General features: G+C 38.7%; 1 protein-coding gene across 5 annotated transcripts in view; it reads right to left on the reverse strand.

Annotated features, from left to right (window-relative positions):
• Window positions 1-16,227, reverse strand: part of PRIM2 (DNA primase subunit 2) — a 333,098-nt gene extending 316,871 nt beyond the window's left edge. For 2 of the 5 annotated variants that reach the window (XM_047733347.1, XM_047733348.1), the window contains exons 1-5: window positions 15,572-15,730; window positions 15,232-15,393; window positions 13,326-13,429; window positions 10,566-10,645; window positions 8,842-8,962 (exon numbers count right to left, since the gene is read on the reverse strand). In XM_047733347.1, coding sequence (XP_047589303.1) covers window positions 8,842-8,962; window positions 10,566-10,645; window positions 13,326-13,429; window positions 15,232-15,385 — 459 coding nt within the window. In that variant the 5' untranslated portion in view covers window positions 15,386-15,393; window positions 15,572-15,730. Of the gene's footprint in view, window positions 1-8,841; window positions 8,963-10,565; window positions 10,646-13,325; window positions 13,430-15,231; window positions 15,394-15,571; window positions 15,731-15,828; window positions 15,848-16,137 lie in introns of those variants that run through there. The other 3 variants (XM_047733345.1, XM_047733346.1, XM_047733343.1) reach the window with 3 other exon arrangements.
• Window positions 16,228-16,314: the final 87 nt, after the last annotated feature.

A 16,314-nucleotide genomic window follows, 5' to 3' on the forward strand; every position in this document is an offset into this window, starting at 1 on the left:
TCAGAAGGGGGGAGTTCCAACAGTAATATGCATCAGACAGGGAATTCAAACTCCACAAATACAACACCAGAGTCTGGACTGTTAACCACTATTAAAAAATCACATTCAGGGACGCCTGGGTGGCTCAGTTGGTTAAGCAGCTGCCTTCGGCTCAGGTCATGATCCCAGCGTCCTGGGATCGAGTCCCACATCGGGCTCCTTGCTCAGCAGGGAGCCTGCTTCTCCCTCTGCCTCTGCCTGCCACTCTGTCTGCCTGTGCTCACTCTCTCTCCCTCTCTCTCTGACAAATAAATAAATAAAATCTTTAAAAAAAAAAAAAAAATCACATTCAGGGACGCCTGGGTGGCTCAGTGGGTTAAGCTGCTGCCTTCAGTTCAGGTCATGATCCTGGGGTCCTGGGATCGAGTCCCGCATCAGGGTCCTTGCTTGGCAGGGAGCCTGCTTCCTCCTCTCTTTCTGCCTGCCTCTCTGCCTGCTTGTGTGTACTCTCTCTCTCTCTGACAAATAAATAAAATCTTTTAAAAAATCACATTCAAAAACATTATTGATGAGGCGCCTGGGTGGCTCAGTTGGTTAAGCGTCTGCCTTCAGCTCAGGTCATGATCTCAGGGTCCTGGGATCAAGCCCCACATCGGGCTCTCTGCTAGGCAGGGAGTCTGCTTCTCCCTCCCTTGCTCCCCCTGCTTGTGCTCTCTGTGAAATAGATAAATAAAATCTTTAAAAAAAAAAAAGATCTAAAAAAAAAAACAAAAACAAAAAACTTCATTGTTGTTCCCCTAATTTAAAACTCTAATTACTGAGATCATTGAGGACTCTCGCTAAATATGGCAAACTGAATATAAATATTTATTTCCATTACCTCCACAATAAAATGAAAATGACAATAATGATATAAAAAGAATATAAACCACCAAGGACAAACAAAATAGTGGAAGAGGGAGTTCAACGTGTTTTTGAAAAGAAGATGAAAATGTGCTAACTGATCGAAAGGAGAACAGGACACCACAATTTAAATCCCTAGCGAAAGATACTGAAAAGAGAGCTGGTATTATCTCGGAGAACAGAAAACAATCATGAATTAGATGCACCAAACACAAAAAATGAAGAATGAAGAAAAAGAGAGAGAGAAATAAATCACTATAGTAAACAGTGGGCTCCTGGCTCTCTGATATAAGAATGTTGGCATTAAGACATAAATCACTGTAGGGGCGCCTGGGTGGCTCAGTGGGTTAAAGCCTCTGCTTTCAGCTCAGGTCATGATCCCAGGGTCCTGGGATCGAGCCCCGCGTCGGGCTCTCTGCTCAGCGGGGAGCCTGCTTCCTCCTCTCTCTCTGCCTGCTTCTCTGCCTAATTGTGATCTCTGTCTGTCAAATAAATAAATAAAATCTTAAAAAAAAAAAAAAGACATAAATCACTGTAGAAAGAGATTGGAGGCTTCCTTTGACATATTAACTTTGGCAGTGATCATCAACCAATTATTTTTTAGAAAATAAGTGAACAACGCCCAATAGTGAATAAGTATCTCATACACTTCCATGTACAAAATATAAACCCCAATCTTCCAGTCCACTTTTTAGTATCTCTATATTAAACATAAACAAAAAGCCAAAGATCATTAGACACTTAAGAAAAATATTGAGAGGCGCCTGGGTGGCTCAGTAGGTTAAAGCCTCTGCCTTCGGCTCAGGTCATGGTCTCAGGGTCCTGAAATTGAGCCCCCTCCGTCAGGCTCTTTGCTCAGTGGGGAGTCTGCTCCACCACTCTTCTCTGCCTGCCTCTCTGCCTACTTGTCATCTCTGTCTGTCAAATAAATAAATCTTTAAAAAAAAAAAATTGGGTTGATGGGGGGAGGGGGGTTGGGAGAAGGGGGGTGGGGTTATGGACATTGGGGAGGGTATGTGCTATGGTGAGTGCTGTGAAGTGTGTAAACCTGGCGATTCACAGACCTGTACCCCTGGGGATAAAAATATATATGTTTATGAAAAATAAAATTAAAAAAAATATATTACACTGTATGTTAACTATCTGAAATTTAAGTTAAAAACTTGGAGAAAAATTTAAAAAGATAAAAATACTTATTCCATTTATTCATTCAATATTTCAATAACTCACTTGGAAAAATCTTACCTCTGCTCTCTGAATGTTGGCTATGTGATTCTAGAGTAGTGGTCCTCAAAATTTTTGGTCTGAAGAACCCATTACACTCTTGAAAATTATCAAGGAACTCAAAGAACTTTTGTTTATGTGGGATATATCTATCAGGATTAGAAATTAGAACTGAAGAATTACGATAATATTTGTTCATTTATTTTAAAATGACAATAATAAATCCATTCCATGTTTACAGAAATGACATTTTATGAAAAATAATTATATTTTCTAAAATAAAAATAATTAGTCAAAAGGGGAAAAAAAAAAATTGTGAAGAGGTGCCTGGGTAGCTCAGTGGGTTAAGCATCTGACTTCAGGGTTCCAGGATCAAGCCCCGAGTCAGGCTCCCCACTCAGTGGGAGGTTTGCTTATCCCTCTCCTTCTGCCCCTTCCCATGCTTGTGCACACACTCTCTCTCCTTCTCTCTCTCTGACAAATAAATTCTTTAGAAAAAATTATCCAGGGGCGCCTGAGTGGCTGGTTAAGCTTCTGCCTTCGGCTCAGGCCATGATCTCAGGATCCTGGGATCGAGCCCCACATCGGGCTCTCTGCTCAGCTGGGAGCCTGCTTCTCCTTCTCTCTCTGCCTGCTCTCTGCCTACTTGTGATCTCTGTCAAATAAATAAATAAAATATTTAAAAAAAAAAAAAAAGGATTATAAGGAAATACTATGAATGAATGTATGCATCAATTAGATAATTCAGATGAATGGAGAAATTCCTAGAAAACACAAACTACTGCTGACTCAAGAAGAGTCAAAAAACTGACTCAAGAAGAAATAGAAAATTTGGATAGATCTATAATAAGAGTAAATCAGTAACTTTAAAACACCCCACAGAATGCAAGCTAGTGCAACCACCCTGGAAAACAGCATGGAGGTTCCTCAAAAAGTTGAAAATAGAGCTACCCTACGACCCAGCAATTGCACTACTGGGTATTTACCCTAAAGATACAAACATAGTGATCCGAAGGGGCACATGCACCCAAATGTTTATAGCAGCAATGTCCACAATAGCCAAACTATGGAAAGAACCTAGATGTCCATTAACAGATGAATCGATAAAGAATATGTGGTGTATATATATACAATGGAATACTATGCAGCCATCAAAAGAAGTGAAATCTTGCCATTTGTGACGTCGTGGATGGAACTAGAGAGTATTATGCTTAGCAAAATAAGTCAATCGGAGAAAGACAACTATCATATGATCTCCCTGATATGAGGAAGTAGAGCTGCAACATGGGGGGCTTGGGGGGCAGGAAAAGAATAAATGAAACAAGATGGGATGGGGAGGGAGACAAACCATAAGAGACTCTTAATCTCACAAAACAAACTGAGGGTTGTGGGGAGGAGGGAGAGGGTGGTGGGGTTATGGATATTGGGGAGGGTATGTGCTATGGTGAGTGCTATGAAGTGTGTAAACCTGGCGATTCATAGACCTATACCCCTGGGGCTAATAATACATTACATGTTTATTAAAAAAATAAAAAATAAATAAATAATAAGTAAATTAATTAAATTTAATTTAATTTCAAAAATAAAACACCCCACAAAGAGATGCCTAAGCTCAGACAGATTCCCCGGTTAAATTCTACCAACTGTTTAAAGAAAAATGAACACTAATCCTTCACAATCTCATCCAAAAAAAAAAAAAAACCACCCAGAAGAGCAGGACACACTTCGTACTTCCCAACCCCTTCTAAGACCAAGATTACCTGATACCAAACCTAGACAATGACATCACAAGAAAACTACAGACTAACATTCCTTACCAATAAATACAAAAATCCTCCAAAAATTACTAGCAAATCAAATTCAGCAACATATAAAAAGGATCATATAGGGGTACCTGGGTGGTGCAGTGTGGAGTCTGCTGGAGATTCTACCTCTCCCTTCCCTCCCCCACTTGGTGCATGTGTGCTCACTCTCTCTCAAATCAATCAATCAATCAATCATACAGTATAACGAAGAGGGATTTATCCCAGGAATATCCATCAAGGTCAGGACCAAAAATCAACTAATGTAACTCACCATACTAATAAAATCATACAATCACCTCAACAGGTGCAAAAAAAGCACACGACAAAATCCAACACCCTTTCATGATGAGAATGCTCAAATAAAATTTGAAGGAAATTTGCTCAATCTGAAGAAAAGACATCTGTAAAAACACATACCTAATATCACAGATCACAGTAAAAGACTGAATGCTTTCCCCCTAAAATCAGGAACAAGACAAGGATGTCCACTACTGCCACTTCTATTCAACATTATACTAGAGATTCTAGCTAGGGAAATTAGTCAAAAATAAAGAAATAAAAAGCATCCATATTGGAAAGTAATGAGTTAGATTTGTCTCTATTTGTGAGACATAATCTCCTAAGGAATCCACTAAAACCTCTTAGTATTAAGAGTTCCATTAGGTTGCAGGATACAAGATCAATATACAAAAATCAATTGAACTTTTATACACTAGGATAAACATTCCAAAAATAAAGAAATAACTCCACTTACAGTGACATTAAAGAATAAAATACTTCACATCCATTAGGATGGCTACATTCAAAAATAAATAACAGCAATTGTGGGTTAGAATATGGAGAAAGGAAAACCATCATACACCAGTAAGATATAAAATGGTGCAGCCCTATTGGGTATTTACCCCAAAGATACAGATGTAGTGAAAAGAAGGGCCATATGTACCCCAATGTTCATAGCAACAATGTCCACAACAGCCAAACTGTGGAAAGAGCTGAAATGCCCTTTGACAGACTAATGGATAAAGAAAATATGGTCCGTATATACAATGGAATATTACACAGCCATCAGAAATGATGAATACCCAACTTCTGTATCAGCATGGTTGGGACTGGAGGATATTATGCTGAGTGAAATAAGTCAAGCAGAGAAAGTCAATTATCATATGGCTTCACTTACTTGTGGAACATAAGGAATAACATGGAGGACATTAGGAGAAGGAAAGGAAAAGTGAATTGGGGTAAATTGGAGGGGGAGACAAACTATGAGAGAGACTGTGGACTCTGAGAAACAAACTGAGGGTTTCAGCAGTGGGGGGTGGAGGAGGAGGGATGGTTGAGCCTGGTGGTGGGTATTAAGGAATGCACATATTGCATGGAGCAGTGGGTGTTGTACATAAACAATGAATCTTGGAACACTGCATCATAAAGTAATGATACATTTTATGGTGACTAACAACACAATAAAAAAAAAAAAATTACCTAGAAAGAAGATAGAGGAAGAAAAGCCTGAAATGCCAATAAAAATGTTCAGATGCATCAAATATTAAACCAAATATTTTGCCTGAAAAAAATAAAATAAAATCGTGCAGCCACTTTGAAAAAGTTTGGCAGTTCCTCAAAAGTTTAAACACAGAATTACCCGATGACCTAGTAATTCCATTTCCAAATACATACCTAAAGTAAAAAGATATCCACACAAAAACCTGTACATAAATATTCACTACAACATTATTTCTAATAGCCAAAATGTAGAAACAATCCAAAAGTCCATCAACCTGTTGAACAGAGAAATAGTACTTGACAATAAAAAAGAAGTACTGATTTTTGCTACAACGTGGATGAAACTTTAAAATATTGTGTTACCAGGCTCTCTGCTCAGCAGGGAGCCTGCTTCCCTTCCCCTCTCTCTGCCTCCTCTCTGCCTAGTTGTGATCTATGTCTGTCAAATAAATAAATAAAATCTTTTAAAAAAATAAAATAAAATAAAATAAATAAATAAAATATTGTGCTAAGTAAAGCATTATTCACAATGGCCAAGATACAGAAGCAACCCAAGTATTCATCCACAGATGAATGGATAAAAAAGATGTGGTATATATATATATACACAATGGAATATTACTCAGCCATAAAAAAATGCAATCTTTTCCTTTGCAACAACATGGATGGACCTAGAAGATATAATGCTAAGTGAAATAAGTCAATCAGAGAAAGACAAATACTATACGATTTCATTCATATGTGGAATTTAAGAAACAGAACAATTCATATGTGGAATTTAAGAAACAGAACAAAAAAGAGCCAAACCAAAAAACAGATTCACATATAGAGAACAAACTGGTGTTTGCCAGAGGGGAGGTAGGTGGGAAGATGGGTGAAATACATAAGGGGATTAAGAATACATTTTTTTGTGATAAGCACTGAGAATTGTACAGAAATATATACTGAAAATAGGGGCACCTGGGTGGCTTAGTGTGTTAAAGCCTCTGCCTTCGACTCAGGTCATGATCCCAGGGTCCTGGGATCAAGCCCTGGGATCACCAGGGAGCCTGCTTCCTCCTCTTGCTTCCTCCTCTCTCTCTGCCTGTCTCTCTGCCTACTTGTGATCTCTATCAAATAAATAAAATCTTTTTTAAAAAATTAAATATATATATATATGTATATATATATTAGAAGTAATACAACACTGTATGTTAATTATACTTTAATTTCTTAAAAAAAAAATCATGCTAAGTGGAAAATAAAAAAGGGGGCACCTGGCTCAGCTGATTGAGTGACTGCCTTCAGCTCAGTTCATGATCCCAGAGTCCCAGGATTAAGTCCTACTTCGGGCTCCCTGCTCAGCGGGGAGTCTACTTCTCCCTCTGACCCTCCTCCCTCTCATGCTCTCTCAATCTCTCTCAAATAAATAAATAAAATCTGTAAAAAAAAATTATGCTAAGTGAAAGATACCAGTAACAAGACCACAAGTTACAGAATTCCATTTATGTAAATATACAGAATGGGCAAATTCAGAGACAGAAGGCAGATTAGTGGTTTCCAAGGGATAAGAGGGAGAAATGAAAAGTGACTACTAATGGGTAGGATAATGAAATGTTCTCAGATTCTTTTCTAAGGTAATGAAATGTTCTAAAATCAGATAGTGGTGATGGTTGTACAATTCTGTCATTATACTAAAACCAATAAATTGTACATTTTATTTTTTTCCCTTCCCCTAAGTTGTACATTTTAAAAGGGTGAATTTCAAGGTATGTGAATGTTATCTTAATAAAGGTATTATAAAGTATTATACCTGTGATCTCACTTACATGTGGAATCTAAAAAAGCCAAATGCATAGAAGCAGAGAACAGAATGGTAACTGCCAGGAGCTGGGTGGAGGGGGGTGATGAGACAGTGGTCAAAAAGGTTCCAGTAGCATAATATCACAATGACTATAGTTAACAACACTGTATTGTATAATTAAAAGTTGCCCTTGAGAGTAAATTTTAAATGTTCTCACCATAACTACGACAAAATGGTAATTACGTGAGGTGAAGGAAGTGTTGTCTTATTGTAGTAAACACTTCACAATATATATGTGTATCAAATGATCACCTTGGACACTTAAAACTTACACAATGCTATACCTCAATTACGTCTCAACAGAGCTGAGGAAAAAAAGACACACTATATGATACTATTTATATAAAGTTCAAAAACAGGAAGACTTTAAGATATAAGAAGTTAGATAGTGGCTAATTTTAGGTGGGAGACAGGAGGTAGTGACTAAGAGGAGGCACAAAGTGCGCAGGTGATAGCAATATTCCATTTCTTAACTTTGGTAATCATCACTGTGATACTTTATAGGGCTATACAATTATGGTCAGTTATATGATTAGTTATGATCAGCTATACAGTTATGAAAGTATACAGTACACCCTTCTGTACATAATTAAATTGTGAAGTTTAAAAAAAACATGGTTTTTGGTTAAAAAAAATTCTACTCGGCAGTACACTGAAACACTTTAAAATAAAAAATAGAGATTCAGAGGCACCTGGGTGGCTCAGTTAGTTAAGCGTCTGCCTTCAGCTCAGGTCATGATCCCAGAGTCCTGGGATCGAGCCCCTCTTGGGGCTTCCTGCTCAGCAGGGGGTCTGCTTCTCCCTCTCTCCCTGCCCCTCCCCCTGCTCATGTTTTCTGTCTTTCTCTTTAATAATCTTAAAAAAAAAAAAGAATAGAAAATATCCTCTCAAGGACACGTCTCTATTCATTTCTATCCATCTATCCATTTACTTATTTATAAGTAGGCTCCATGCCCAGCACAGAACCTAATGTGGGGACTGAACTCACAACCCTATGATCAACACCTCAGCTGAGATCAAGAGTCAGACACTTAATTGACTGAGCTTTAACATATTATTAGCTTTAAATTTTTGGCCTAGAAGACTGTGGTAAAGATGAACCTTTCTGGGGGCGCCTGGGTGGCTCAGTGGGTTAAAGCCTCTGTCTTTGGCTCAGGTCATGATCCCAGGGTGCTGGGATCGAGGCCCTCGTCTGGCTCTCTGCTCAGTAGGGAGCCTGCTCCCCTGCTCTCTTTCCCTGCCTCTCTGCCTACTTGTGATCTCTCTCGCTCTGTCAAATAAATAAATAAAATCTTAAAAAAAAAAAAATGAACCTTTATAAACTAATTTTTTGTGTGTGCTTTCACAAGTCACATATTTAACAAAGTTACTAAATGTGACACTTCGGTACTAAGGAGGCCCCTTTCTTCTAGTCATGGAGAGGGAAGGGGTCATTGTTGTGCAAAAACAATAGATATGCTTTCAGGCAGGTACTTCAGAAGGAAATGTAAAGAGAAAGAATTCCACACATTAATACTCATACCTAAGGTTAACAGGAAGGGATGAATGATGAAAACAATTTGAAAATGGATACAAAACTATACTTACAGCCTCAAAGTGCAAATGGCTATCCTTTAAGAAATTCTGAATTTTGTCCTTGGGTAAAATACTGAATCGAAATCGAAGGAGATCCATTTCTTGTTGAATGAACCAGCGTCTAAGATCCTCACTGAAATGGTCACAAGAAATGGTAATCATAAATGAAAAGCCCAATGATTATTTTAAAAGTCCACTGATTATTAAATCCAAGAAAGTTTTATGAACTAAAACTCAAACATAAGCAAGATGCCAAAAGACAGAAGCTAAAAGCATAATAGCGCTGTATTATGATAAACAGCATAGATACAGACCACAATCTACCAGGGGTGTGATGAACATGGGGAGAGGTATTAAGAATATAAAATTAGGGGCGCCTGGGTGACTCAGCGGGTTGAAGCCTCTGCCTTCGGCTCAGGTCATGATCCCAGGGTCCTGGGATCGAGCCCCACATCGGGCTCTCTGCTCAGCAGGGAGCCTGCTTCCTCCTCTCTCTCTGCCTGCCTCTCTGCCTACTTGTGTTCTCTGTCAAATAAATAAATTAATTTAAAAAATATATATATATAAAATTAAAAGAACTAAATAAAGAATATCTTAAGCCTAGCTGATTATCAAATAATATAAAATAGTTCATTGCATTTTACTGCAAAATAGTCATTTACATCAGAAAATGGGATATTCCTTCAGTCTAAGGTGGGTTTCATCAATGCCAAATAAACACCAAATTTTTTTTTATTTTTTTAAAACACCAAATTTTTTTAAAGGTAACTTTATCTCTGAATAGATTATGATCAGAGAAACCTTGAAATTAAACTTTGCTTATAGCTTTATAGTTTATAATCTTACAAAATTTAATATGTGCAAGTATACCTCAATTTTTTAAAAGCCAACATACAAATATATTAATCCATAAAATATACAAAGGACATTATTGTTGTCACAAAATAATTATACTACTGCATGTAAAATATAAGTTAGTTTTTTTTCCAAAGTGACTTTCACAGACCGTCAGCAATTTATTTACTGCATAAACTACATAAACTGCCCATGCTTTTTTACAAAAGAAAAACTCCAGGACCAAACACAGTCAATAAGTTCTCAGTTATAATCTTGTGATAGTAAACAGTTTCAAGATTCTCACTGGATAAGCCTTTTAGTAGAAAGAAACAGGAAAAAAAAACCACAATGAGTACGTTATTTAGCCAAAATTAATACAGGAAAAAAAACACAAAGTTGAAAAAAAAAAAAAAAAAGGCAACTAACTCCTTCTCCCTCTGGGTGGCACTATATTATAACAAACCAACTAGCAAAGGAGATGGCCACCCTTAATTTAATGGCCACTAACCCATACATCTCAATTTCAAAAAATCTGTACCAAGTACATGTTTGAGTTACTATTTCTTAGAAATAGTCCCACTATTTTTTTCTGGGAAAACAGCAGCAGAAGTCCTTCTTATTGAAATCCCCTCCAATTTCAAATCCCAAAGTAAAGAACCTGTCCCAGGAAGCTAACAGATGTTTCAAAAGGCAAACTTTACAACAGAATTTTTTTCAGTATTTTTTAGAAAACAACTGGCTTCAAATAATTCACCACAATGTGTTCAACTCATGAACTGCCGGTTTCTGATGTTATTCTGAGTTTTTCAATGTTCAGTACAATACATGTCAGTTTCCCATATACCAATTTACAACTCAAGATGTCAGATTGGACTGTGAGAGCATCAATGTGTACTCACGACTGGCAATAAGCAAGGCGTAAAATAAAGTGAGAAATATGATCTTTCCTTCGTGGCTCATATTCATTCTCTAAGTTTTCCTAAAAATAATGACACAGGGATAAGATAAATGCATTAGAATGATAAGAGGTATAAAGAAACACAGAGTCAGCATAAACCAATGGTAAAGTAAAAGTTTCAAAAACAAATTTCATAAATATGCTTTCCAAGATAATTACCATTTTATGTAAGGTAGCAATCAAGTGAGATTGAGAACTAAACTGACATCAACAAAACCTCCCAGATTTGGACTCCTCTTCTCTTCTATCAAGTTCCCTCTTAACTTCCTTTCTTACACACCCCATACCCAGGGCTCTCACCTCTTCAACCACCTCTTGCAACAGCCCTCAACTGCTTTCATTTAACCATTTGTCAAAACTTAGATTTTTAAATAAATCTACAGCTACGCTCTACAGTCCTATTCCCAAAACACTGAGAACCTCTGGGGAAAAAATGCACTATTACTGAGAATATGGAATATTAAAAATTCACAATCTCTAAAATGAACTTGACTTTTACAAGCACTAAGGAATCCTTATGCAAGCCCAACACAGTAAGAGCAAACAGGTCTTGAGCACTTATGAGGTCCCAGGCACTGTTATAAGCATTTTTAATCTTATTAACCCATTTAATCCTTTGAAAAAAATCTCTTAGTAGTAAGAGATTAGTAAAAGATAGTAAGCACTACTATATCCCTATTTTAAAAATGAGGAAACTGAGGCACAGGAATGTCATATAACTTTCCCAGGGTAACAATACTTATAAGCAATAAAACAGGGATTTGACACATAATCATCTTTCCTCACTCTTAGAAAAGCTGTTTCAGTCTTCACTAGTTGACCTAAGCTCGCTACCACACCACCTTCCCTTCTCTCTCAACAGATAACTTCACCTACTTTACAGAAATTAAAGGCCACAGGCCAACTTTTGCAGCTCCAAGCTACTACATCCACACTGTACTACTTTCCCTTCCATCTCTGTGGACAAAAGATCTCTTCCTCCTCCTACATAAACTAATCCCTAAACCTAAGCCATGCAACCCTTCTGCTCTTGCCCCCTAAGGATCTTGCTTTATCAAATGCTCCCTCAGTGTCTTCAAATTCCCTCTTCTTTCTCTTCCAGATTTCTTCCCTCAGCTTATAAGCATGTTCAAGTATCTCCTGTTGCGTATGCATGCCTTCTCTTTTCCCTATACATTTTTCTGTATTCAGACCTGCTTCTCCCTGTCTTTTCAGCTAGCCATCTTAAAATAGTACACATCCCATACCCACCTCTCTCCCCCAAACACTGCCATCACTGGCTTCTGCCTCTATCTACAAGGCCCAACCAAGCTGATAAATCCAATGGATTCTGTACAATTCATCTTATATGAGCCTAACCTTCTGAAATTAAGTAGTTAAGGGTAAAATGAGGGAGACATAATGGATTTGAATCTTGGTTCTACCATCTACCATCTTATAAACCTGGGCCAGTTACGTAGCTCATCAATAACTCCATTCCCTTATCTATAAAATAGGGGTGACGATAGTATCTGTCTCATAAGACTGTTAACTGGATTACACAGGTTAATATACGTAGTGTGCTTAAACTCTGGGATACAGTAAGCATAATATGAATGCTTCTTATAATATGAATGTTGTTAATTGCTATGGTATCAGTATTTATATCATGATCATTATGTCAACTCCAGCCTTCCTTGGCTACCATGCCATTATTATCTCCACTGATCTCCTATCTCTCGGGGAGCTCCTTCTCAATCTCCTTCCCAGACTCTCCCAATCCTACTTCACTTTAAACATCGGTATTCTTCACATCCTGTCCGCCATCATCTTCTCACTCAAATATTTTCCTCCTCCTGATAATACCAACTTTCTTCTTAAATCCATACCTCCACTCCAGAGGTCTCCTAAGTACAACCTGTATACATATCCAACTATCCACTAGGCACTTCCATGAGCACCTCAAATTCATGTCTAGAACTCAACATCTTTCTAAGATTTGCTTCTCCTCCTGTAGATCATCTCTCAAACTACTATCACCATCCACCTAGTTGTCCTAACCAGAAACCTGGGTGTCATTCCTAACTCTTCTCTCCCTTCTCCCTGCAATCAGTCACTAAAATCTTTTCCTTCAACCTTCACAGTATCTCTTAATATCAGTCTCCTTCTCATCATTTTCAAGCTGACTGGTTTTCCTCCTACCAGACATGGCCCACTCAATCTGCTGTTGGCAGCTATCTTCCCAAAATAAAAATCTGATCACATCTATCAGATTCAGTTCCAGCACTACCTGGAACCGTGATGCCTTCCCAAACCTCCCCAGTGTGAGCTGGGTAATTATATGTGCTCTTGGAGTTCCTAGAGCAAACATCTAACACCACCCCAATGCTGTGGTGTCCAGGGTACGTCTGGCAATGTCTGGAGATATGTACTGGGCAGAAGCCAGAGACGCTACTGAGCATCCTACAATGCACAGAACACTCCCTGCACCAAGGAATTATCAGACCCAAATGTCAGTAGTCCTGAGGTTGAGAAACCCTGCTGTATTATAATCACTATAAGCCAATCACCCTAGTGGACTACAGATATCCCTTCAGGCAGAGTCTATGCTACATTAGTCTTTTTTAAAGCCCTGTGCCTAATAACAGATCTTTTCCACAACCAAAACTCACTATATAAATATATACAAACTGAAGAACATCTCTTTCCCACTTTTACTTACTCTGTAGGAAAACTTGAGCCTTCTTATCTCACTCTCCAACTTACTCTGGTATGGCTCAGCTCCTTTCACATAGCTCACACCAAGATTTTCAACTGCTTTTAGCACTAGAAAATATTTTAAAAACAAAAGAAAACAACGTATGAATGCAAGAAAATTTTTAAAAACTAAGTCCCAAGACAAACTCTTTGAATAGCAATCCCATAATTACTTATTTTTAAAAAAAGACAAACTATAATGGCTTTATTTTCTGCAAGTACATTATATAAATTATATAAATTTATAGGAAAATAATCTCCATCCATGTACAGAAAATATCCATGTCCCATAACATAATCTAATACCAGGGATTCTCAGAGGGAGAGGGATGAGGGATCATCACTGCTGTACTGAGCCACCATTGTTGAGGAATTCAAGTGTGTTGGTACGAAAAAAAATTAAGCACCCTTGTTTGCATCCCTCATGTGGAACTGTCAGTTTGCTTCATTTGCTCAGCATAGATGCAACAGAAAAAATAGCCCTTCCTTTACTGATGAAGTAGAAAAGGAGAAGACAAAAGCAAAAAAGCAGAACCTTTCAACAATTCAAGTGAACTGTCCTGAATAGATCCACACAACTGTTCAAAGGTTCCCAAAGCACCTTGTCATTCCTTCCTCAGATGAACTCTACTCCCATCATTATGAAAAACATTTTTATAATTCAAGAATGAAAACCTTCTAAAATGAAGCCTGAACGTAAACCCATGCCCCACAAGCACCTCACTATGGTATCCCAAACTAAACTCATTCTCTTCCCCTCCATCCTACCTCTCTTCTGGCCATCCCCATCTCCACTAGCATAGTTTCTAACCACCAGATCATCCAGAATGGAATTTCAGCCACTCCCACCTGCCCTCTCACTCCTCACATCCAAACAGTTACCAAATCCTTCAGGAATACCTCCTTAGTATCTCTTAAATGGCTCCCTTCCTATCCCTGACACTGTTACCGACTTCGCTCAGGCCCTCACCATCTCACTCCTTAAGTGCCAAATGTAAGGGGCACTTTTCAATCACCTTAATCTCTATGAAGCACCTGACACTGCTAAGCTTCCTAAAACCCTTTTCTCCTGGGTCTTCACTCTTCATTCAACAGGCTCTGAGAGCTCCCTCTCTGTACTGTCACTCGACTCTTCTAAAAGTGACTAACAGTATTGTACCTTACCTTCTGATTTTCCCACAAGGATATCCTAGAACATAAACTCAGAAGACACTGCCATTATTTGTTTCCATTTATGCCTAGCTTATTTCTTTCTTTCACCAGCACTCAGACGATAAATAGGCCCACAATACTTAGACCCAGATATTATACCACTAGCTTGGCACAAAATGCCCTTGGTTATCCATTCTTCTCCATCTAACCTAAACTTGTCCTTGTCACTGTTCCTCAAATATAACATTCTCTCTCATGGCTCCAAGCCTCTGTACAGTCCACTTTCTCAGCTTGAAAAAAACTTTTACTTTTCTTTTGAGAAATTTCTATTCATCCTTCAAAGTCCAGATTACATTTCAACTTCTCTAAGGAGTCTTAATCAGTCTGAGTCACTCCCACCTCTTTCAAGAGCACTACTATTAACCTCTAGTAAGACACTTAAGATACTAAATTACAGTTACTATTTTGGACGTCTGTATCTATGTACCAGAATACAGCTTTAACGAATATGAGAATTACATTATTCATCTGAAAATCCCCACCCAACCTAGAATATAGTGGCATTCAATAAATATATACTGTACAACAAATAAAATAACAAGCCCTCAATATATATATTTCTTGAATGAATTGAATGAAGGAAATAAATTACCCTCATTCGTTCCCCCACAGTGTAAGTGAAGTTGTCAAGAACATACACAAATACAAGTATCACTCACATTTAACTCTATCGATAGCCAAGCTTTCAAATTCGATCAACGATATGCTTTCGGAAGGTGGCTCCAAGTAAAACTGAAGGCTATGAGGGTAGCAAACATTCCTTTGGTCACCTGTCAACCTCAGTCTTTTCCAATTTGCTCGAGTAAACTGCATCTTGTTACCTTGGAAGGAAACATAAAATGGTTAAAATAATGGCAAATAAGTGTTGAAAACAACAATCAAGTGCAAAAAATAACTTCACATACATAGGAAAAAACTGAAGGGCATGCATAAAATGTTAACAGCGGTCGTCCCTAGGTAATATGTCCTTCTGTATATTCCAGAGTTTCTACAACACACCTGTAACAATTCTGTCATGAGAGTGGGGGGCGGTGTGTGCAAGGTGATTTGCAGGTGGTGGTCATAAGTTCCAAGAACATGAACGTGAGGCTACGTTGCCTGTTCACTATAGGTCTGTGTGCCACCGCCCTCGGACCTCTGCAGTCCCAAGAGTTGAGTTGAGATGTTATACGGGTTGCAATCGTGAATTCGGAGGAAAGCGCGGTAGGTTCTGGTTTCCAGAGAAGAGGCTTAATGGACCGGGTCCAGTTACCCACTTCCCAACTCATGACCCTGGGAAACAGAACACGTCTTTCCAATTCAATCTTTCCGAACTCTGTAAGAAGCAACTACAAGCTCCTTACAAAATTAGCCCCCTCGATCCTACCGGAGCCCTTCCGCGAAGCTTCTCTCTCAACTCGCTGGCACCTGCATCTCAGCCCCAAACAATCAATACCTAATTACCCCCTCCCCACCATGTCATCCTTCGGCTCTCACCGCTGGTAAAGTGCTCTCCCTTCTTTCCCCACTGGCAAGCTCCACACCAAGACTACTGTCCGTCCCAAAGCCGCAGGAGATCCTCTTACCTGCAACCACACAAAATATGAAGAACACAAACAGCCGACCGGCACTTTCCTCAGATGGCGGGAGAGTTCATACGGGATCGGAAACGGAAGTAACGGGACCTCAGAGCCCGCCCCCCGAACGTCCCGTCCGCCCAGGGCGCGCCCTGCGCATGCTCCATGAGGCGCTCCTGGGTTCTT

This window comes from Lutra lutra, chromosome 6 (genome assembly GCF_902655055.1).
Source record: "Lutra lutra chromosome 6, mLutLut1.2, whole genome shotgun sequence".
NCBI lineage: Eukaryota > Metazoa > Chordata > Mammalia > Carnivora > Mustelidae > Lutra > Lutra lutra.